Below are 24,732 nucleotides of genomic sequence, written 5' to 3'. Positions count from 1 at the left end.
CCCCATGAAAGAGCGTACCTACGGTCGCATGTGGTCCGTCTGTATGTTATTAGCCTCTGTATTAGGAAGTAACTGAATCGTTAATTCAGGAGTGTGTTTCGCTTGATTTCGCATCCCGGGATGCGTCGTTCTCTTGAAGCGACCCAATGTCACGCGTGTGCCGTATACAAAGAGGGCGGCGGGACGCGCATGCGGGCCCTGTCGGATATTTGACGAGTTTGGTCAGCGGTTTAGGTCAGCGAGCCCTCTTCTCTTCTGTCGCTTTAACTTGGTTCTCCTTCTCGCCCAGCATACCTCCGTGTGAAACTTTCTGTTTTCTAAACCGCAAAACTTCATGTTCGCCGCCTCTATGTCACCTGGCTTCAATCTGGCCCGCCATCCGGTAAAACGTCAACGCATGTCTGCATGTGCTCCGCAGAGCAACTTCAGGGCGAATCCCTGGGGCACGGCACGTCAAGAAGTCCTTCTGTTAGGCTTTATGATCTTATGATTTTTTCGTAGTTGCCCCTACATGGTCAATCCGTCAGTGTCATTATAGCTGGTCCCTCAGTTGTTGCGCAGCTGGTCCCCGGTCACGCGCAGCTTCCGTCCCTGCACGCTTCGCATCACCAGCAGGAAGACTGTGCAGCCGTGTTCCTTTCTGAGACGTATTTCGGCCCTTGGATCATCTGGAGGATGCTGCATTCGTTTTTTTACTGTGGGTTGTAACCAGGGAAGAAAATGGCAGTAGTGGAACGCGGGTTGCTTCCACGAATTGTCCACCGCCTGCAGCGGCCGAAGCCAGCAGGTCTGTCGATGGAGACACCTGCTAGAGCGCTTTCGTATTCAAGGCCTTGGGTTTCGCCCGTGTCTTTCCTTTCTGCATCTACTTCTAGCTGCAACCTTCCTCCGCAGAAGAGTACCTTGCTAACCGAATCTCCTGTAGACACGTTTACATGCTCGCTTTCGCGCCCGGGCATTCAGCTGACAATTAGGCGAGGGGGTCGCTACACGCGGGCTGGTGACCAGCTTTCGTCCCGCCCTCCGCCATCGCATATCTTCCCTATGGCGTCTTTTCCGCGTTGTCAGTATGCCGGCCGTGACCTGGATTTCTGGGCCCATATCCGATGTTTCTCACGCGATTTCTCTCTTGTCTCCAAAGGAGAACGAACGGCAACTGCGGCAAGAATTCCGTCCATGCCTCCAACGGTTCCACCATCGCCCCACCATCAGTTTGGTATATGTTCTGTGGACGGACACCGGTCAAAGTCTTCTGGCTTCCTGCGTTCTCGTTTTCCTTGCCTTGTGTCTGCGAGTTTGCTCTCAGTCTCGCCCTTTGTCTCTCGAGCTAGATCTGCCCCGGCTTCCTTTGCTTTTTCTCCTGCCTCGGTGCTCTCTTCTCCCTGCGTACTATCACTGTCTTCTTCGTCTTCGTGCCCGTCGTTTTCTTCATTTTCCCGTCCCCACTTGAATTCTACTCGTTCGCCAACGCGTCCTCCAGTTCACAGGAGGAAAGAAGGCAAGAACGACGAAACTGGATGTCGTCCGCGAAGCGGGTCACCTGGTCAATACTTTCTCGAGATGCCTCCTCGTGTATTCGGCCTGAACCGTGGTTACCAGGTAGGTGCCCATTTCTTTCTCTGCTCCGCTCGACGCTCTTTTGCGGCTGCCGCGGGCGGTGGAACTGCAGGCCGCAGTCGAAGCAGCGTAGGTCTTGTTCTCGGGAGCAACGCAAAATCTCTAGTCGATATTCCAGTTCGGCCAAAGCCGAGACGGTTCTTCGATTTGAAGACGTTCAAGCGGTTCATTCTACGATACAAACAGAAAGAAGAAGAAGCTGAAGATCTTCTTCTCAAGCGAACATACACCAAACCTCTGCCTGGTAAGACTACGTAACTCTCCTCCGACGCTCATCTGTTTCACGTCCCGGTGTTCCTTATATTTTTGTTTCAGGCAGACGTTGTTAACTAGCTCTAAGAAGTGCTCTCATCTCAGCGTGTCACATTGACACCGTCTAATGACGCGCATGGTAGCTTCTTCATTGTACCGATGTGCATGTAGTTTCTGCGTAGCTCTTCCCCTACTGGTGCTTGCACACGCGTACAGCTTCACCTAAGAGAATGACAGGGGAATTCCGCCCGTGAACCTCTCCTCTGTCTTGATTCCGGTAGTTTCCTTCCTGAAATTAGGTTATACACAATAAACGGATCGGCGGGGCCATGCATGTCTACGTATCGACTTTTTTTTATGTAAAAATGTGTATCAGCGTAGCATTTTGGAGCTTGCCAAATTTTAATAGCTTTGCTGGGAGCAATTGATTGTTCAGGATGACGAACAGCCCAGAGCCTCGCGTGAACAGCATGAAACAGTATATGTACCACTACTGCCAGTGCAGGTATGCGTGTGCGTCCCTGTATCGTTTCGTCTCCCCACTAGCTTGTCTGTCGGTTGCGTATGTTGTACGTCTTGATCGCAGAGGGCTGGACGGTTCTCACATTTCTGGAGAAGATCAACATTGGAGAGAACGCAGAGGATATTGCCGCAGCCTTTAGCTCGTGGACAGACCTCGCCAACGCAACCATAGATGTAAGAAAAAGGGGTCGATCAGCTCTTCCTGGAGTTCTAAGCAGCCTGTAATTTCGTTAGGGGAGTTTCACTTCATTTCGTCCTCTCAGCTCAGTTTTAGCAACGCAGTGAGAGAACGAGAGGACAGCCGCGTGTTCGTTTATGCATTCAGAAGCAATCTGACGACGATGTATTCGTGTGAAATCAGCCATAGAGCACGGTTTTGTGATGCGCTGCAAGAAGACCGGGTGGTCAAGACATTTTGTATCGTCGGCCAGGTGTTTCACTGCACATCGTTGCTACAGGCTGAATGCATCCATGGAATCAATATCTTCCTTAGGCCCAGCACTGCATGACGCGTATGTGATTTCTGAGTTCTACCTCATTACCTCAGTATGCGAGATCGCTGCCCAACGTAACTGTTTGTAACGGTCGTGCACTTAGTACTTTGTCAAGCTGTCAGCGTGCCTGCCGTATTATCGGGCTGTCAATATCTGCATCTTGGTGTCGTTACTTTTTGTGTTTCGCTGCTCTCGCTGTGGTTTAAGAATAGCTGCTGATGTTACAGCAGAATCTCCTGGTAGTACGGAATGTGTTTTCCTAGAAATCCTCAATTACCACACGCTGATACGAGCCTGTCTTGCACACAAGACGTAGCGCGCGGTTGTGTTGTTTCCTGGTGTCTCCGTCAGGTGCTCCAAAGTGTCGAAGGGATGACAAATCAGCAGCGAAGGTTGATCGTCAAGCACGTCCGGTGAGAGAAGTTCCCGAATCCTTTCATAGTGTTTTAACCGTACGTTCATGAATGAAACACGTTTTGTAGAACTACAGACGTCTGTGTGTCATGCTTTTCAATACGGATTTTGTGGTTGCGTTGTTTGCAGACTCTACAACCATGGGCTTTGGCCGGAGAACTCATACGAGGATTATATCGACAAATTTCAAGTGCGTGCAAAAAGCGGAAAGGCGCTCTATGGCTTCAGGGCTGGGAACACGCCATCACTGTATAGGGGAATGCATTAATGTCACCTTTTGAATACAGGATGCGCGAACGGATGAGCAAATGCCTCAGAGCTATACAGTCGGGGGGAGAGTCATAACTGGTCTTCAGGGGTCGGTATCTTCACTAGAGCATTCTGTGAGACCTGGTCTTCTCCAGAATAAGCTCGTTATTTCTGGCTACTCGTCACAGAGTGTTTGTCAGTCGCCTTTATTCTGTATTTCGATTGACTTTTCCGTCGACATCCTCGCTTGTGAAAAAAAAACAGGCACCACCACTGGAGAATGAAAACAAGGAATGGACAGAGGCAGACGACGCTCGACTCCTTGAGCTGGCGGCGCAGTACGACGTTTCGTTCGGAGGTGGGCACTGAACAGTTCTAGACCTTTACCTGGAAAAAGAATACGGCAGGTCTTTTTGACACATGCTATTCATCTGAATTTCGGTCACCACGTTACCAAGCTGTAACGATGCGTTCACCGTGCTCGTCTCCACACCGGTGGTGTTGTGTATGCAGACCCGTGGTTGTATATTTCATGGGAGATGCAACGAGACTTTGTCGATGTCCAGACGCGATACGAGCAGCTCGTCACAATTCCGAAGGTACGTTCAACAGACGCCGCCATTCCTTACCTAGATATATGTCCTGCAGCTTCTAGTTCGTGCTGCGTCTGTTAAGCCTTGCCGAGAAAGGAGGTGGCTAAATTTTTGCCGGCTCTGCAGTAGAGACGGACAGGGTAGGTGAGGTGTTCCTCAAAGTGGCTGCTGTTCTCGTTTTGACCCTCAGTCCCGCTAATGGAATTTGACGTCTCACGCCTGTCTTCCCAAAGGATAAGGCATGATAGGAGAGTTCTTCGATGTCTGCTTTCGATCTACGTCCGAACTTCTCTCGGAAACTGGTGTCGGTCTGGGTACTCGTTCGACTTTTTTTACCGTGGTTTTGTCATCCTATAGCACCAGTGCCGTTGACAACCGGACCTTTTTGGTCAATTCATCAATTCGAAGAATTTTAGTCACTTTTCGTCAATCTGTGCTTCTGTGTTTCTTTTCTGTAGAATAAGGAGCGACATTGTGAAGCCGTGCTTACAAAGTGCACGAAGCCGTTATTCTTCTCGAGGTATTTCAAACTTCTGCCGTCAATGCTCTACGTCATCCCGTCCAAGGCCCATTTCAACACAGCGCCCGTTCAACCTTTTTATCTTCCCACCCCGTTTGCAGCGTATCGACGCAACGATTGCTTTCGCCAGTTGCATTCGTCCCCGTCAGTGGATCCCAACAAGAAAGAAGATCTTTAAGGGCTAGAGTGGGTGGACGCATCTTAACAGGCTCCAGAAGAAAGTGACGTTTTTTCTTACACAGTTGTCAAGTATCTCTGGTCGTTTTTCATTACATGGCTTCGCTGCATAGAACGATACAGGCCGTCATTCGATGGCACGATATAGAAGAAGGCATTCATTGTAGGTGGAAGACGTCCGCCAACAGAGTGGAGAAGGAACAGCTCTGTAGTCGATCTTGTGGCTCCTCCAGCATGTGGTTTCGAGGATATAGATGCCAGAGGTTGGTGATGGACACTGCAGTAGCAAAGAGATGGTTCTATTGAAAAAGGCGTGATAGTCTGTGGTAGACATGTCCCTGATCAGTCCGACTAATGTAGTGAGCGTTTGCAGGAGACGGTTATTTGTCCGTGGACAGGTTGAGAGCTTGCGTGAGGTTAGTGTTCACAGAGCTCTTTCGCATCAAGCGGTATTGGACCAGCTTCGTGCCTGTTTAGAACTCATTCTTTCGTTCGCTCCGGGACACTGAACCATTCCAAATCAGAGGGGCCCAGACAGGGGTCGCCCGGAAAATGTAGAAAAGCGGCTGGATTCGTCCGGAGCATGCAGCCTCCAGTGGAATATCGGCCCACTCTCTCTCCATCCGACCACGCAGGCGGCGCTCTCCTTATTTTTATTGGTAGGAGGAACGAACATATAAATCAAGACCATTCCAAATTCATTGGCCCTCGCGCGTATACATGAAACCCCTCATCAGAGGATTGGTCAACAAGCGCCGCTCTTTGCAGCTTGAGAACAAATGCATAAACACGCGGTGGAAGAAGAGGAGGGAAAGGGGACAAATGAATGTTATTAAACCCACTCCAGTCGACATGCGATGGACATGGAACGCGAAGCATGTAGGTCCTGAAACAGAATGTTTTGATGTGCCATACATGTCAAACGACAACGGCAGGATTCGAACCTGCGCGGGCAGAACCCAATGGCTTAGCAGGCCACCGCCTTAACCACTCGGCCACGTTGTCTGTAAGACGCGCCGTACAGCGGCGTCATGCAGAAGAGAGCCGATAGCATTTTGCTTCAACTGTGGATGCGTTTTTGTAGAGCTTGTTTGCTAAAACGAATATCCATTTGTTTTGGAATCACATATAGCCACATGCGCTTCGGTAGACATTTCATGATCCCTCTATGCACACTCAGTCCCGCACATTAAACGGAAAACTCAACGACTGAAGATCCTCAACGACAATCGACTGAACTGTATTTTCTTTTATCGCACTGAGTGTATCCGTCCACAATTCTGGTTCCACCTATTTCGCTGTGACCGTGCCCAGAGGTTGCGTGTTTCTGCGCCCTACGTTGACACAACTCAACGCAATTTCTCCATGCTACTAGCATGTGGCTAGCATTCCATGATGGTCATTAAGAGTACAACTCCACGAGGCATTTGTCAAACCAGTAGACTAGTGAGGAATCACTCGATGCCCTGGTCAGCTGACATTGCAAGCAAGAGGGATTCAACCTAAAACGTCGTCGGCAGTCGTAATACTCCCGCAGCGCAGCAATTGTATTTGGCGTACTCGAGAAGTTCCTGTCTGTCGCTCGCTTCACGATGCCTCATTCTGTGCATCTCCCTGTCGTACCGCTAAGAGAGCGATTTACTGTGGGAAATGGGTTAGGGAAAAAGAGGGCGAGCCAGCGCTGCATCACGTAAAATGCAAGAGATGAATCAACGGCAACCACGTCTGATTGTTGGAGAGTGTGGTCCAGAAAACAAAACTGTTATGTTCACGGTTAGTGTTCAGTCCCTGTTTCAATTTTATACTCTTTTTTCCTCGTGGCACCAAGTTCCTTTTCGTTTTTTGTTCACTGTTCTTGAAGAAGCAAACAGGCGTGGCATGACGGGCATTAGCTGCTATGTGCGCAAAAATGTGGTGTTGTGCCGCAATGGACATGTTCGGAAATAGTGGTTTTTGTCAGGCCAGCAGTCCCGTCGGGACGAGTTTTCGCATTAACTTACGAGCGCATACCAACACGTCTAACTTTCTTGAAGCAAAAACGACAGGAGGAGCCCTAGGCTCCGCCCAGAACCGTCAAAATGTCTAGTCGCTATGGAACCATTCAGCTTTCTTGTGTTTTTGAGAAGTGTGGTGGTATCTCACGTGGTCCCACGTCGAAGCGGAATTGTCTTCATCTTTTGACATTGAGGGACACAGGAAAGCTACTCTGCTGAATGCCCACAATGCAACTATAGAACATACAAGCATGCAGCACCCGCAACTGTGACCAGTCGTGTCACACACATGGGTTTTTGTATTGAAGGGTGGCAGCGACTGCATGTTCCCAAAAAGGGATATCATCAGCTTCGTCTCCACTAATGACGACACAGCTCTACAGGGCCCTAGCTTGCATTTTTGCGCGGGAAGGACACACATGCGTGAAAATGTTGTAAATTGTTTTTTCAATCGTTTTTTTTCGGATCCAACAATGCCCCTCTATGGCTGGCATGGACCTGTGCCACGTGCTCCTTCCCGGGCCGTGAACGCAAAGCGGGGGACGCACAGGGGTCATTTCACCAATGCCGTCGAATATAGGCTGAGCAGTAGAGTCAAGGCCCGCCAGCATGTGCCTCCCTCGTCCGCTGGCTGCAACCGCCCAGTCAAACGACGGCTATTATCTAGATGCCGAAAAGCTTCTTCCTGTTCTCTTATTCCAGGTGGTTTCGGGGGCTTGGCGCAAAGCAGAAAATGGTTCGTGTGTGTGGTCTTGTTATTTGTCGTCCTCAGCCCTTGTCGGGCAGAAGGGTATATGAGTTCTTCTTCATTCTTTGGTCAATTCACCGAGGAGGAACGACGTGAGTACTACTTTTCACCGAGTAGCAACACCGGGCCCGCTGTTGCACACGACGAATATCCGAACAATGAAGCAGCTTCGTTCTTGAGTGTCTGTGAAGATGACACCTACTACCGTGGTTCCCGAGAGAAGTCAACGAGTGTAGGTGGCTGCGGAGACATCCGGACAGTTGCCCGGGGGGGTGGCTCGACCAAACGTCAGTACACACAGTCGGCAACAACACAACCGGTTACGAATCAATCCAGCTTCAACTGCCTTGGGAGCACACTCGAACCATCGGATTCCTCCGTGGAGAGAAGGCAATGCGGAGGTGGAGTACCCTCGCCCCCGCCAGGTCGCGCCCCCCCTCCTGCTGCACGAAAACGAGTGACTCCAACAGTAATCCATCCTCGTGCAGGCTTGCTCGAAAACTCGGAGCCTCTGGTAGTCACGCTTTCTCCTCTGAATGATATTTTTGCTCAGTATGAATATCCGCGTAGTCCTCACGTATCTTATCGTCCAGAGAATGGTCCCGTCGACCTCTCCTTGGAAGCAGACAGCAGGAAAACACGTGCTGTGGAAAACTCACGCTGTGGTTATATTCGAGTGTGGGCCGTTTCCTCTTGTGGACGAAAGCTCGAAAGGGGCAACGAGGGAGATGCGATAGCCGGTTCTTGGAAGGAACTTGACTCCACAACCTATAGATTCGATCCGTCCCTCCCCTGGCCAACAGACTGCATTATTCAAGTGAAATATAATGAGCTTGGTGGAAGTCGCAGCCGTTTCTCTGACGCTGTTTCCGAAGACTATAGTCTGTTTGCAGAACGCCTGTGTGTCCCTGTGAATAACCACCAGAATGTGGACGGGAACGTGGTTAGTCCTCACCAACACGAAGGAATACACGAAGGAAACTACACTTCTCCCTACAATCCGCAGGAAAGCACTGTGCTCCAAGCTTTCTTCACTGCATCTCTGAGATTTATAATTGCCTCAGTCACATCAGTGAGAGCTTCCGCTGCATCTAATGGTTTTTGGAAGCCTCTCCGCGAGGGACCCTGTGCTGATTTGCTTGAGTGTGCTTATGAAGTGCCACACGATGGGAAACTAAGGCTTCTGTTCTCCGTTAGTATCGATCTAAATCTCCTTACTGACCCACAACGGAGTTTCCTAGCAGTCAGAGAATGTCACGAGCAATGCAGTAGAGCGAAGAACGAAGTCCCTCCCCCAGTGCCGTACAAAGTTGCCGACTGTCCACGAGGACAACTCGCGGAAGGTGAAGTGCATAACGGTGCTCAGCAGAACTATTCAATGGCACCGCGTAAAAGGAGGCGTTTGTCTGCTGTCGGCACTATTGATGAAGTGGTTAACCTCTTGACCAGAGGCGAGCGGCGGAACCGTCATGCAGACGAACGAAATCATTCTGGCGTCCGTCACGGAGATAACTTGTTTGGTGGCAAGGACAACGGCCCTTTCATCAAAGAGCAGGCAGAGAGGTTGAGCCGATGTGTCGATCTGACCTTTCCCAATCCTCTGAGAACCGATGTTCTGTATCGAATTATTCTCTTAGAAAACAAGAGGTCAGTGCCCCCAAGAAGAAACGATAGGGCTTTGATGTGTGACAAAAAGTCGAGAATGATCGTTTTTTCCTTTTGCGTTCACGGAGAAATTTATACATCCAAATGCCGAATATATCCATTCTACCGTAAATTTCACAAAGGGCAAGGAGTCTGGATTCGCCAGATGTTTTAAAGTGATTATATTGGCTGTATCCACCCCCAGCGGGATTGCTAGACTCTCCGCCGGAGGATGCTTCAGTAGACAATTCATCTCTGCTGTCACTGCTTCGGAATGTCGTGCTCACACACGCTGCGCGCTAGCTGAGTGGGAGCGTGAGGGGGAGGCTGTCAAGGGAGTCCTGTCCTACCAATATTTCCGCACACAAAGCATGTGAATGTATGCAGTTTGTATGTTGGGCCTATGCATTTACTCTACTTGTAGATATCGCGTCAGCCAGAGCGGCCCATACGGTTTCGGATGGTCAAATCAATCAGGTTTCCGGACGAATGGCTCTGTACAGCGACCATCTGCTTTGAGAGCAACCTACAGAAATACGCATCCATCAGCATGGTGGCCAGCAGAAAGAATTAACGCTTTAATTACCGGAACGCGGGCATTTCGGTTCACATCCTGTTCGCCTCGGGCGTTTGGAGAAGGCCTCGGTTTGTGTCCAGCAGGTGTGAATTGCCCGCCACAAACATGCAAATTTGCGTGTACAAGGGAACCACGAGTAAGTTCTTCAGGGGACGAACTGAACTCAGATAGAGTTGCTTCAAGTGTGTCTCAAGCGCAGCCACCAGACGGCCAAACCGTCTGCGATTTGAGCATATGCAATTGCTCTCGATTTACTGAGACCGTCACGTTGGCACCGACGCATTTCATTAAGACACAGTACCAACGTCTACGTCTTGAGGCACTTCATGGACTTCCCACTGGATTCAGCACAGCACATTTTGCCCGATGTCTCATTTTAACGGAATTCCGGAGGCAAAAGGTTCATCTTCCCATTCACGTCCGGCGCATGGGGACTCATTTGCTTGAATTGTTTTCTCCGGAACTGCTGCCTCGCAAGAGATACCATCTGCGGGTGAGGACACGACAATGCAGTGAAGATGAAAGTCTGCCAGAAGATGGGCTTGGAATGCCGTTGTCGGAGAGTGATATCTACTTCGAAATGACGGGAGGCCCAAAAGATTCTTTGGTGACGCTCACTGGAACGGTCTGGTTCCCTATTACGCCGGATGTCGAAAGTAAGGAGGCACAGTCGCACCGTCGTACCCAGCAAACAAACGCGGATAACTATGCTTAGGCCTAATGCTTGTCTATGTTGAACAACCTTGGTTTGAAAGAACTGGTAAACTGAGCTTGACGTATTCTGCAGCCAGAGAAATTAGTTCTTTGTGAGCAATATGTTCACGAGTATGGAACTGAGCGCCCAGATCTCAACAACATATACTACTTTTTCTACTCTGACAACGTCGGGCGTCGCAGGTGAGACAGAAAGCGGGTTCACAGAGAGAACATGAAGGCACCCAAAGGGAAAGCTCTGTTGATTTGCGTGAACGGAGTTACACATTAGATCATTTTCAGTCTTTGCGATCTGTATTAAGTGACGCAGGAATGTATCCAGTGAAAAGTTCAAACGTAACGCAGCTTTCTGTCCTCTGCTGATATGTTAATCAAATAATTTTCATCATTATTGACAGTTCGTTGGCATGTTTGTAACTGGTTTTGGAAAGAATTACTTTTAACGCCGCATAACATGCTAGAAACTTCCATGGGCTTCAGAATGAAATGTCGTCAGTGATTGTTCTTGCATTTAATTGCTGAGGCAGCGGCTTTATCTTGTATTCTGACCACGAGCGCGAGCTGCTTCTGGGTTCGGATTGTGTAATATTGTCCATAGGGCGTATGGAAACCGAGGGCAGGTTGACAGTGTACTCGGCTTTCAAAAGCATTCCTCCCGATCCACCATTCAAATTCAAGGAAGATACTCTCCCCCCTCTATCGTCACAGGAGGCCCCTGAAAGTCCCTCGTCGCCTAGCACAGATTCATGGGATGTCTTCATCACACCGTTGGATGACTGCTTTCGAAAAGGCAACAAGAAAGAGGGGGGGAGAAGCCACGATAGCATGCGACGAACGGGCGAGTGTGACAGTTCCGAGGACACTCGAGAAGCGACGTGTCGGAAAGAAATGCTTCTTCAGGCTCTTCAAGCTGTCGAAGTGAACTTTTATAGGAAATCCTCTCTCCTTCTGAGGTATGTTGCGTGATTTTTTTCGCCTGTGTTTACGGAAGCCCAAGTGATTTAACAGAGTATGCCGCAAAGATACACCCACAAACATACGATACTTCTCAAGTCTCAACTACCGCTGGCCCCACTGGTGACCGTAAAATCTAGATGAGGGTCATCTTTACATAAACCGTTTGGCACTCCTGAAGCGGGAATAACCTCAAACGATGCTTACGGGAACTAGGTGGAAAGCTGCGGGTGGGCAAAGCCCACGCAGGAGAATGGGATCTATTTATTTGACGATTGTGTCTCTGTGGCTAAAACTAGATCGAGGGTAGTTTCCGAGCGAAGTACGTGATAGAGAAAAAATCTCCACGACAGAGTTAATACAGGTGGTATTTTATAATAAGCACCTTTTTCCAAATGATGCACATTGCTAATTGCAAACATGCAGGAAACACACCTTTTGTCCTCACTTGCTGTTTGTAGCAATGTCTGGCCTCGGTCCAGTGTTTATGAAGATAGCGCAATAAAACATCGACATCTGAACAAGCATAAACATTTGCACAGAGGTTGTTGTGTTCTGACTTCTATTGTTAGTGCCACGCTTGCCTTCATATCTCCGTTTTTACGTTTTTACGCCAGTAAACTCCGATGGTATGGATAGCGCACAATTCGCAAGCAGGCCGTACTCCCTGTTGAAAAAGGCGCGCCAGCAACATGATCGGTGCTCAACTGGAACCCAGCTTCGTTCTACCGGATTCATAATGAGTTTTGTCAGTGACTGGTCTAACAGTTCACTGCTTTCTGTGAGTGATATAGACGATGGGAGTCGACGATTTTCGAAGATTCCATATTTCGTTGGTCGTTTCCACGCAGTGTCGTTTTCGTGCATGTGCCCCTCACATTCAAAATGTAGATATGCTAATTTGTGAAACTTTAAAACATAGACTCAACACACTGTGCACCTTACTTTTCTGATTCAGACCAGCTTCGCAAGTTCTCAGGGTTTCTGCAGACATAATGGCTTCTCCGGCACTGTCATCACCGTGGCACCCAACTTTCAGTCGACTCATTTCCCTTCCTCTCGTCACTTCGCCCCCACATAACACTGCCCCAGTAACATTGCTGCAGTGGAGAAGAGACGCGAGTTCCTCGAGTGGCATGTATGATCAGTCTTGGAGGACCCCAGGTCCTATGCCGCCCGCAGCACTAGTTGGTTTTACTTCGTTAGGCGTTGGCGTGACGATTGTTGCTAGCTATGAAGTTCACCACTACCAGCAGTGGTCTTCCGGCGAAAATGGGATATTTTCCTCCGACGCTTCTTGGCTGTCAGACCCAGAAGACACAATAACCAGTCGGACAGCAGCAATTCTCGTTGATGTCGTTGATCTAGGTACGACAAGGCCAGTCGCAAACGCACGAATCGAAATTCTCAGGGGTTCATTGTCGTTGGCGCCAACAGAAAATAAAGATACTACCAAACGAGCCCACGACGGTGTTTCACGTTCGCCTTCCTCTGGTGACCATCGCAGTGCAGAGGAGGACGGCGCCAGCAACAGCGCTTTCTGGTTCACAGATGATAAAGGATTTGTTCGCATTCCTCTACCTCCAAGTGTGCATCCTTTCGATCCGCTGTATGTTGTGGTAACAGCCAGTAGACATACGTGGCCGACCCATCCAGTAGGCGAACGGGGACGCAGCCTAAAATCGACGCCAACAAGTGATTTGTTTTCTCCCTTGCAAGATGAAGCGGCACTTGATGGACAAAGCCAAACAGGAAATGTAAAAAGAGGAGAGGGTATTGGGGGGAATGGACTACACAAGCTTTCGTCAAATGGCGGATCTTCTTCCCCGTCTGGGATATCCACCTATACTTCGTCAGACAAAGAGAAGAATTTCAGGGGGAATGACCCCATCGAACGGCATCACAACAAAGATCAAAGAGGAAGCCCGAAGCAGTCATCAAACGTCCGGCGTGGCATTAACGGCCATGCTTACGTTGGGGGTCCATACTTCATTCCTGGAAACCCTGGGCAACAAAGGATTGAGATTGAAGATGCCGCGAGACGGCGAGCGGGACTCTTCTTCCACAGAAGCAAAGTTCAGGAAACCATAGATGGAACTATATCTCCAAAACGGTTTGACGATGTTTCTGCCAAGTTAGCTCGTTTTTCATACGAGAGACAACAGATGGAAGCTGTGCTGTTCAGCGACAAGCTTGTCTATGCTCCAGGAGAAACACTGACCATGATTGGTTTCATTTCCGTGACCGGGGCAGATGCTTGCAGGATGTCACGAGACGTGAAGAGTTCAGGAGAGAAAAGAAACGAAAATGAAGAGAAAGGCAATATCAAGACGGAACCGTTATGCTTGCCTCACTGGAGTCTGGGACTGGACTTCGCAACCGGGCGGAACACGGAAGGAAAGAGTGTTCAAGAGGCGAAGACAATAGGAAACAACAGGTCTGACAAAGAGCGAGAGGCGAGGCTCTCACACACCGCTATCAATGAACGTTTCTTTTCGAACGATCTGTATGTTCTTCTCACCTTTCGGTGGTCCGAGGAGGAGAGCCGCTACCCGCTCAGGAAGACTACAACAGCCTTTCCACGGAAACAACCCTCGACGCGGTCATCTGCTTCCCCTGATACCTCGACTAGTGGACGAGCAACAGGTGGGAAAGAAACCGAATCCCAAGCAGTGTCAGAAATGCCCCCTTCATGCGTAGCTGCACTGTCGGCAAGGACTGTCGTGTTTGATTCCACACAGTACCTAGTGACACGAAACAGCAGGCAGCAGGCAACAGGCGTTGTCATGCCTCTGATAGGATACAGTGACATCGGTGCAAACCTGTTATCGTTGTCTGCAGCAAGTGTCCACCAGTCTACGGCGGGGAACGAGCTGGAGGAAGAGGCCGTGGTCAGCTACAGACGGCCGGACGAGGAGGGCATCCGCCACACGGGGAACACCGAGGCGTTTTCAGACGTTGATCATGTATGTTCCGAGTTCCTCGTTCCTCTAAGCGAACATGGATCGTTCTCGGTTCAATTTCGAATTCCCAGGAGCGCGACGCAGCGTATTTTGAAGACGCCCGCGGTTCGCATAGTGTCGCTGTCAGCTGCTCTAGAACTGAAAAAAGACGAGGATATTCACATGAGGAATTACATCCGCATACATGATTCATCGCCTAATCTTTTTTCAAGCATTTCTAGAGGTCGCAAAGAAGCTTCTAATTTCGTTAGGCAGTTATCTGCCGCAGAAGAGTCCGGTGAGCCCCAAGGTGACGATTCAGTGACAGTGACGGAGGAGAAAGTCAGTCCTCCGCTGCTGTGTGCTTTTGACAGTTCCGCATCCTCGTTGCATATGGAAAGGAGAAAGAGATCTGATATCATCCCAGTGAAGGTTCGTTCCTTCTCACGTCCTGTACTCGCATCTCCAAGACTTCCATCGGTCCAGTTCGTCCCTCCTGTCCTCTTAGTGTCTCCTGTGGTCGCTCCGCAAGGAGAACTGGAGGCTCAAGGGACCATACAGCGGATCGGTGTTGAACTGAGAACTGGCAAGGAAGCGACAGGAAACAATTATTCATCTTCCTCTCTGTTTTTACCTTCAATCACTGTGACACTGTCACTCCGAATACAGAGGAGAGACGTACGCCTGGGCGACGCTCTACCTTCGTTCCCGCAAGAGCCGCGTGCTCCTCTACATCGCTCACCTGACTTCCCCCGTTCACCCGCCCCCAACGAAATACCACCTCGTCGTTTCACTTCTACTGCCGATTCTCAAGCCAAGGGTTCCTCGCCAGATAATTCCGACTTCGTGCGCAGTAGCCCCAGGGAGGCGTCATCGATTCAACCCGTGGAACAAACCTTCTACTTCGATCCGTTTATGCAGGTTGGGGGTAGGGAGCAAGAGGCTTCCGACCAGCAAGTTCAATCGCTTGATAACTCTACTTCACCACCTCAAAGCCTTGGCACAGGGACCACAGACAGACGAACTGGGCACGCAGCCACGAAAACTGGGCACACATCTGGGTCGCAGAAGAACGCCGACAGCACAGAGTTTTCAGAAACACATTCACCAGTTTGTACAGGCGGGTGTCGGTGTTTGCAGAATGCCGCGGAAGACACCGAGTGGAGCCTTGTAACACTGCAGCCTGAAGCAAGGATATCGTACGTTCCAAGAAAGAAACTGTTTCATCTTCAGCTTCTTGATTTGGCCGTAGATATGGAAACTGGGAAGTTCTCTGGTAGCTTTGACCTGAGTCTTCTACGTTTCGCTTGCACAGAACCGCATAACCTCTTCGAGGACAACAGCTCTCCTCGTCGTTGTGTTTGTATAGAGCATCGTGTGGATTTCCGCAATGGATCCCGGTTGGAGTGGCAAGCAGAAACCGATGGGGGAAATCCAGGTGGCTATATAACACGCATTTCCGCTACGTCTGTAGTGGGGCGTTTGCCGTACATGCTTTCTCCTGTCTCCTTCTCTCCTAAGCGTTTTCTACCGGGCGTACCGTTCACGGCTACAGTCAAGGTAGTTCCGCTCTCATCGCAAAAACAAAAGCAAACTGAACAGAATCAAGGAGACGATATGGAAATATCCATGTTTCTCTTTAGATTCGAAAACCACAAGAAAAGGTTGGAAGCAACACCCGAAGAAGTGAACCATCATTATCGGAACAAGAGCACAGGATTTGTGTGGAGTCAAGGGCTGCGTACTTGTCCTGAGGGCTCTGTGAAAATGAGCGGAGGGAGGGGAAGTGTCGACATTACTGACATGGGGAACGCCTCAAATGTGACCCTGATTCAGTCCTGTCGTGCGATACCGCTTCGAAGTGAAGCTGCAGAAGGTAGCAAGATCACGGCTACTAAAAATTGGGAGAGATCTTGCGTCATGTCTACTCCCGTTGATTCTTACCCGTATCTCCTTGTGACAGAGTTGTGCGTAGGGGAAGCCCCATCGGTCGAAAATACGGGGAAAACACATACTGATGAAGGAGACGGGGAACAAGAAGACGGCTGCGACCACAGCTCAGGCAGTAGTAGGGACGAAAAAGAAAAAGGGTCAGACGGAGCAGTTTCACGCGAGAAACTCCCGGTCCTATGCGAGAAGAAGGCGAACAGAAGAAACGTGCTACGACAAGAACAAGGTAAAGTTGTTGTGCCTCCGCGGACTGGAGTAAGAGAGTGGGGATGCTACGTTGACTGCGTTGTTCTACAAGCTACGGAGAAGACCCTTGATACGCGGAAAGTTACAGTCATGGTGCATACCGACAAAACCCACTACGACGTGGGAGAAGAAGTAATACTATCACTTCGTAATCCTTTTGGACCCTATTCCTCCATAGCTCCACGGAGTAGAGAGACATTCTCTGCACAAACGCTCGTGGAAGCAACTTCTGCATCTGAGACAAGACCAAGTGGCGACAGCGAGTCTCCTCTTGAAGAAACTTCCGAGCCAAAGGGGCGAAACCCGGAGAATTTGACTAATTTATCGAAATGCGCAGTCTCTCTCGCCAATGCCTTGGGAGGAGGAGAACAGGTGGAGATTCCCTCCGTGGGGACAGAGCAACAATCTGAAACAAGTGACCGGCTTTTCTGCAATGTGAAGGCGACCTTCATCACTGACATAGGAAAAAGTGATGGAGACTCAACTGCAGAAGAAGCCAGCAACTTGGATGCAGCAGTCGAGGTAGATCCTTCACCCTTGTTATCCGTCAGCCATTGTCTGAACACCAGAGAGCACAATGCGCCAACGGACGGCTGCCTTCTTTTGTCTGCCACAAGCCAGCAAGTGGGCATCCCAGATAACAGATCACCTCCGTCAAATACCCCAACTATAGAAGGCTGGAATTGGAGCGCTCGGCTAAGCATTAGTTGGCTGACAAAGAGTGCCACTACAATTAGCCACAGAGTACCTCTTGCCGATAATCGAAAAACAATATTCAGACTCCGCGAAGACACAGACGCAACCAGAACACCGAAAAAGGATACAGAAGCGTGCAGTGAGTCCGGAAAACCGAAAGTGAGCGTAGGTGTAGGGTCATTCGTTGACACCGGCCTCACTGGAAGAAAACGAACGGAAGCCGAAACCGCTGCAAAAGCTGCGCAGGCAGCTGGACTGATCACTGTGTCAGCCGGAACAGTTCCTTTTGAATGCAGATACACGGCAACGTGCAAACTTCGTCTGGTCTTGCTCCCGCCCTTATCGCAAGAAAGGTTACCATTAGCAGGACTGGAGCTTAATACGAATTACTGGTCTGAGAATTTCACAGACGCACAGGCAAGCGATGAAACACGTGGATCAGAAGCACAGAAAAAAGATTCCCGGCCCGATGAAAACAGATCGAAAGACCGGTATCATCAAGAAACAATATATCCGAACGCAGAAGCCCCGATCGCCACCGTCATCGACGAAGGAAACCACTCGAAGGAGCGACGGGAAAACTGGCTTGTCCCAGAATTCGGACCGTTCTTTATTGACCAGGAGATATATATAAATGTAAAGGTCGCTCGCAGTTCCTCTATCCAGCTTCCATCAGGTGTCCTTAAAGTAACGGTTGCTCGAGGAGGCGACGATTCGGACACAGAGAGGAAAAGCAAGGAGACAAAACACGGAGAGAAGAAACAGCGAATGATGCCGGGGCCAGTAGTAGATGGTTTAAATAAAACCATGAATCAAAGCAGTGGATTAGCGCCTCAGAAGTACCAGGGGAAGCATACCACTGTTGTTATATCAGTGAGTGTGGATTTTAATATATTATTGAAGGAAGAGCGAAAATCCGCAAGCATTGATCGTACGGAGAGTCCTGCAGTCTCAAATGATGCTGTCTCACCGGCTGCACGACCGGAAGACATCGTACCACATACGATTGAGTGTGCGAATACCCAGTACAACACGACCCTGTCAACCCCCGTGATACTCCCGCAGGAGAGTGATGATGTAGCAGGTCGTACTCATGATTTTGGTCTTCCAACCAAAGTCGATGGTCATCCTGATCAAGTGCGAGCATCCAAGGGCCCTTTAAGATCCACAATTGATAGCAAAACGCCCTGCAGTGTAAGTCACGTAGGCAGAGAATACGCGGCAACAATTTACCTGATCTTGACCGATCAACGGCTGACGCATCTACGCGGACCGGGTGATAGGGTCGCAAACGGCACACTCTACTCTCCTGCAAAGATTTTCTCGCGCGCACACAAAACAAGTGTTCGATCTAGCCTGGACGTTCGGGCACACACGTCCTCATCATCCTATCACAACGTACATGACCTCGCCTCTTACAGCGGCCATCTATTAACATCTGAGGCTCTTCATTCGCGACTGCAGTTCGATCCATGGATCGGATACACGATTTGGCCTCTGCGCCCCTCCGACTATTTCGATTCCGACGTAAGCTGTGGCCTGCTTACGTGCATGAGAGACAAATATAGCAGCTCTCTGACAAGCGGTGGAATGTCGGGTAAGCCTGTGAGCAAACGAGATCGTTTCCCTTCTCCCCAAACTTGGAATTTTGACAGGTCCACCTCCTGGTTAAATTCGGCGCGAAGTGGAAGAGAAACTGTCCCCGAAGAACGCAGCACGCCCAGAGACTGGCAAGCAGATATCGGTGTCACAAAAGCAACTGCTCAGCAGACAGCCTCATCTGAGGCAGATTACCTTTATGACAATGTGACTGTCGACGAAATAGATGAAGCAGAATTAGCAAAACTTCTCACATATGAGAGTAGACATGCGTCTGTCGTCCGACTCTACAAAGTAACAATGCATGAGCAAACGCCAACGGGGTCAATGGAAGGGTCATCTGGGAATCGAGTGGATGGTGGTGCAGAAGAAATGTCCATGGTAAAGACGGCATCACTTAAGTTAACTCTCCCTGTTTCTGAAACGGCGGCTTATGTCGTGAGTGCGTTCGCCGTTGTTGTTAAGAAAGACAGAACCCCTGTCGCAGCTGCCGCGTTTCCTATAGTGACTTCTGAAGGAGATGTGCAAAACTGGTCTCGTGACGAAACATCTGACCGCATCCAGGAACGGGGCAAAAGCGCTGTCCTGCATTCTCAGGAAGTATGGTATGATTATCAGCAGGCTTTCCTTGAGGAAAACATACTAACGGCGCCTGACTCGATCATTCACCTCAGTAACGGGTTTCCTCCATTCTTGCGACACGGAGACGTGGCCTACGTCCATTTCGGATCCGACACCATGTTCTGTTCGGACTGCCCTGCGAGTGTGGCAAAATGTGCACGCAACTGCGCGCCAGCGGACATCAAACTTGAAGCCGCTCTCCCCCCCACATCCAATAGAACTTTTTGGTGCTGGAACGCTTTTCCTGACTCGGTTCTCGAAGTAACTCACTACTTCGAGACAAACGACTCTGAACAAGACCAGAGGAAGGGACTTCGTTCGTCCATACCGCCAACAAAACAGCAGAAGAACGAAGACAAAACAGAGCTGTATACGTCAACCGAAAGAAGTTTTAATGGCATGTCATGCAGCCAGAGACTTCGAATTCGCGTGAACGACAACGTTGCTAGGGGCGGACAATCGGGATCTGTTCAAGAGTCTGTTATTGCTTTCTTGAAATTTCGGAAAGCCGGACGTTGCACCAAGCTGTCAAAAGAAAGCGAGTGGGAAGGCGCTGTTGATAGTGTCGAAGCAACGTTGAAAAGCCGTTCCCTCGATACCAAGGGGCCCCTTTCCGCGTACTGTACAGGGAACGTCACAGCATCTGTGAGGATACCAGTGCTGCCGTCCGAGTTCCCAACCTTTATTAGAAAAATTCACTTGCTGTTCCCTCACACTGAAAACGCTTCAACCAGTCTCGTGGAGGCATCGATCAATTCATCTCTAACAAATCTGGTGACCGATACAGCGGAAGGAGGCGAGCATGTCGACATCAGCAGTCTACGCTACTCTTCTCAGCTGCTGGTGTCGGAGGAGGCTCAGGAAAAAAGCTCTAAACCGAATACATCACGTGCAAGTTTCACCAGTGTCAATCACATTCTGAGAAGTGGCGATGTACGAGCACCAGAGGAGGCTTCTGCTTTGCACAAAAAACAGCAGCAGCCAACCCCAGTGGAGCCGGAGGTGTCACATCTGGAGGGGCGGAGAAATGCGATGGCCGGACACGACGAAACATTGGCGGGTCACAAGGTGAAGGATGCTATGAATGAGGGCACACCCTCGTCCGTGACACGATCTACTGCTCTCGATATTCCTTTTTCACCTCTTTCCCAACAGCAAATGGAGCGGAATGAGGCAGTCGACAACACTAACGCGGAACCCGCAGGAGTTCCTGGTCCACGCACAGGCAATCATCAGCACACTGCTGGAGAGCCTGCGACCACGACTTTGGAGGACTTCTTTTATGTGCCCGGAGCCCTGGACCTTGATGAGGGAGGTTTCTCGATTGAGGCACGAATGGGCTTCGTTGCTGCTATCGAGCGACGTGTGCTGCAGTTAATTTATATGCACAAGTCAACGCTTCTGTATTGCGAAAATTCCTTCCTGAGGCTGTCTCCTACAACCTCGCAACAGGCAGACGTGGGTGGTCTGAACGAATCCGAGCGTCTCATGCGCTCATCCGAGACCCTATCTTGTGACGCTCCTGAGAGTAACGTCACCGTCTGTAAAGGTGCCTACGAATCAGTGGACGATCAAGGTAAAACCCGAGTCCCGTCTCTCAGTATCGGTGACGGTCATCAAACATTTCGGGGAGAGAGCCCTCTGCCAGCAGCTGAGGTCGTCCAGGAGAAGCTGGAAGACCTTCCGAACTCCTCTGTTCTACTGAGCATTATCCTTGCTGAGAAGATTCTCTCCTCATTCGATGGCAAATGCAACAGTGTAGGGGTGGTCAAAAGTAGGACCCTTTCCTCAGACACTTTTGCAGGACCCTTGTCGTCTGCGGGGAGTCTCGAGGCACACACAAACACAGATTTTTCAACAGCTCAGGCCGCACCCTCATCATCTCAGAACAGTGGTGAGCACATCACATGTACAGCCAGCATCATGAACATGCGAGCTGCCATCCGCACAGCGAGTCAGGCAGCCGTACACTTGCTTCCCCTCTACGTCCCCACCGAAACCGCCTCTGGACTCTCAGATGAGGTATCTGCTTCCTCAAACAATGCATTTCGAAAGTTTGGCCTTCTTGAGCGTCCTATAAAACAATATTTTACGGTAAAAACAGGCGCCTCGAATCCCGTGGGTAGTCAGGTGCTGAAGGATTTCGCTCCTAAGGACCCCGACCTCTCTCTTCTTCTTCACGCAGCGCGTGTTTTTAGAATTATCAAGAGAAAGGATTCGGAACAGCCGGCACTCAGCACACAGAGTAGTGGACAGGAAACCATACGTCGGGTTGAGAAGGCTGTGCATCAAGCTATTAACAATTATATGCACGCTCGTACGGTCGAATGGGCGAAACGCAAGACACAGAGCCCGCTCGACGTGCAAAGCGGTAACCGTAGTCTAAGTCTTGTTGACTGGATCGGCCTTGACCTACTGGCTGAGGTGCGTTTTTCACTGAATGCAACGCATTCGTTTGGACTTTCAGAGGAAAATGAGTGTCTGCTTGGGTTTGAGAATATCTTCCTGAATGCCGTACAAAGTAGAACACTCCTAAGTGTTTCTGAGATGAAGGAAGGGGATCAGTCTAATGGTACCCTTCTTGAACTTCCGGCTCTTCTTCTTGCGGCTGCTCCAGCAAGCGCGCTTCCGAATGGCGATGACCCTAACGCCGGGGACCACGATGCAGCTCCCTGCGGGGGACGCCATTTAACAGGACAGAGACATATGACCCTGGAATTCAACGAACATGCTGTCCCACTTATTCGTTCCACTTCTGAACCTATAGTCCCTTCCTCTACTTGGCAAGAAACGACCATCTATTCTCCTTTGTCTATGGACAGGTTGCGAGCAAGGATAATCGAAGAATCCCTCAGGCGGTTGGTATTTTCCCGGGACGGGATGTACGTGACAGTCGCAACAACGGAAAGGGTAGGCCCGTTTCCACGCAGTGTTCTTCCACTGAGGTCGCATGCCTTACTTCTTCGTCTTTGGTGTCGCGAAGATTCATTCTGGCAACTACCCCGATCACGTCTTCTGTGGTACATGGCAAACTCAGTAGCGGACAGTGACAACGCCGGACCTTTATTGGCTAGACAATCGTACCAGAGGAATCTGGGCAGAAACAGCATTTCTGGAGATGAGAATCTGTTCATTGCCGTATCTGAAGAAAAAGACCTTAGCATTGTTCTAGAAGCTCTTGATCTCCTTCACGAGCGCCTCAGTCCCCGCAGAATCAGGTCCGAGCCTGTGAACATCCAGTTGACAATCAGGGCGATGCCGTCATCTTCCTCGTCTCCACTACATGAGAAAATGCGCAAGAGTCCTTCTCGAGACGAAAATCAGGTTGATATGAAATTCGCACATTCCCCTTTCCTCTCGGGGCATCGGGAATATCCATCTCCGACAGCAGATAAAAAGGTTCCTCCGTTTTTCACATCCTTGAACGTGACATTGTGCGGAACGAATGGACATGGGTTACGAGCTCTGTCGCGGCGGGACATCTCCTGGAGAGAACTCATGGACTGGCGTGAAGGCATTTCCCTTCGCGTAGGAAATATGTCGGCAACACAGGCTACTGAGAGAAGCATAAATACGACTAATACGTATACAATGTACTGGATGCAGTCTGTGGTTTCTGGACCTGCAGTGGGTCTCGCCGTATTCCTGTCAGCTGTGTACAGGCCCCTCCACCACATGCAGGAAGCACACGCGTCTCATCCAGTTGGTACTTCCGTCTCCGGCTCTTCTGCATCGGACTCTAACTCATATCAAAAAATAAATCGATTCTGGAGAGTTTTTGACCGCCACGACCTTAGATGCGCAGGTGCTCTTCGATCCTTTAATGAGAAGGAGCTCGAAGGAGCAGATGGCAGCGATTTCCTCCAGAAAGGATACAAGCGAATCCACGCACGGCAATATATATGCATATCTATTGCTCTGGAACTGGACGCGACGGTTCAGTAAGTTCAATACTAACGGAGAGCATCCAAGGCTTGATGTGTTCACCATACGATTCCACGCAGTGGTTTTGAAACCGAGACAAGTATAATCTCAGAAAACGGATGTAACTACTAGCCTCTTTAGCCAATTTGTGTTCTGTGTCCCATATTTTATTCCATTTGCCTAATGCTCAATTGAAAACCTGACACTACAAGCCAGAAAGGAAGGAAAAACTGGATAGATCATATGCCAAATTCAAGGAGCTAGCAGTATAGAAGAGCGCTGTCCTGGAGAAAATGAAACAGCTAGAAACTATTATTCAGCTAAAATAGGAGCGAAACGTCTTTGAAGACATTAGTTCTGCAGAGAATGCCTGCTTCCCAACAGTCGACATGCTTCATTTAACGTTGACAAGCCACCTGGCGTTACACATCGAAAGTCTCTCCTCTTTCTTCTGGTTCAGGACACACCACTGTCACCCCGAACTTCTTGAACGCTTCCACTTGCAATCGATACAGTGGCAGTGATTAGTATGTTATTTTGGAGGAATAGGATTTGGAGCTTTTCCAGGAAACACCAGTACTGAAAAAAAAGGACACACCTGGAAGCCGATCACGCCACTCCCTGTTCGGCACCAGAAAGTACAGTTGTGAGTTTACGCAATCATGCGTTTCATCCATGTTCCGGTGTGCTGTGTTGTTGCCAGGAACCTCATTGTGGAAGCTCCGTTGCCTGCAGGTCTTGAATTAGTGGACCCAGCGTTCTTTCCACCCGCCCTATTGTCTCCACAGACACTACTGTGGCGTTCAGTGGCCAGCGAGCCACTTCATACCACTTATATTTCATTCAGTTCTTGGTATCGCAGATGTTCCATGATTCCTCCGGGATCAACGAGGAGCTCCCTGCTGACTGGAACCACATCCTACTTCTCCCAGTCGGTAGCTTCAAGTGTGGACTACATTTGCCGAAATCTCTCTCCTGCCACGCACATACTGCAGTTTGTGGTTCAAGCGGTGACTCCCGGAAATTTTACTGCTCCAGCGACTGTAGCTTACACAAATACCAGCTCGCCGCAGTATGAGGACACTGCTAAAGACGGCTGGCTGCGTCGCTCTGACGGCCGTCCTACAACGGAATATGCCACCATCGTAGCACAGTCATTACCTGCCAGAATAATCATTCATTCATCGCATGGGGAGGCAAAATGAAGGAACGGGCAAATGTGAAACCTCCTTGGTCTGACCGGAAACATCTACTGTTGGATACGTTCTGAGATTCGAGCTTTAAA

The 24,732-nt window shown here is 49.7% G+C and overlaps 3 protein-coding genes and 1 non-coding gene across 4 annotated transcripts; 3 read left to right on the top strand and 1 right to left on the bottom strand.

Annotated features, from left to right (window-relative positions):
• Window positions 1-276: 276 nt before the first annotated feature.
• Window positions 277-5,340, top strand: TGME49_288990 (hypothetical protein). The gene is made up of 7 exons (XM_002368293.2): window positions 277-1,861; window positions 2,456-2,565; window positions 3,237-3,298; window positions 3,429-3,489; window positions 3,813-3,906; window positions 4,062-4,147; window positions 4,600-5,340. Exons 1-7 carry the CDS (start codon window positions 721-723, stop codon window positions 4,837-4,839), a joined length of 1,794 nt encoding a protein of 597 aa, XP_002368334.2. The 5' UTR covers window positions 277-720; the 3' UTR covers window positions 4,840-5,340.
• Window positions 5,341-5,761: 421 nt separating this feature from the next.
• TGME49_288980 lies at window positions 5,762-5,843 on the bottom strand. Its single transcript has one exon. It is a non-coding gene; the product is annotated as a tRNA-Ser (tRNA).
• Window positions 5,844-11,116: 5,273 nt separating this feature from the next.
• Window positions 11,117-11,533, top strand: TGME49_288970 (hypothetical protein). Its single transcript, XM_002368292.1, has one exon. It carries the CDS (start codon window positions 11,119-11,121, stop codon window positions 11,479-11,481), a length of 363 nt encoding a protein of 120 aa, XP_002368333.1. The 5' UTR covers window positions 11,117-11,118; the 3' UTR covers window positions 11,482-11,533.
• Window positions 11,534-12,464: 931 nt separating this feature from the next.
• Window positions 12,465-23,468, top strand: TGME49_288960 (hypothetical protein; the record flags this gene model as incomplete). The annotated part of the gene is made up of 2 exons (XM_002368291.1): window positions 12,465-15,610; window positions 16,055-23,468. 2 exons carry the CDS (start codon window positions 12,465-12,467, stop codon window positions 23,466-23,468), a joined length of 10,560 nt encoding a protein of 3,519 aa, XP_002368332.1.
• Between the last annotated feature and the right edge of the window lie 1,264 nt (window positions 23,469-24,732).

Source organism: Toxoplasma gondii, chromosome IX, assembly GCF_000006565.2.
Source record: "Toxoplasma gondii ME49 chromosome IX, whole genome shotgun sequence".
NCBI classification, from domain to species: Eukaryota; Apicomplexa; class Conoidasida; order Eucoccidiorida; family Sarcocystidae; genus Toxoplasma; species Toxoplasma gondii.
Note: the sequence above shows the minus strand (reverse complement) of the source record. Positions and strands in the feature narration are given on the sequence as shown.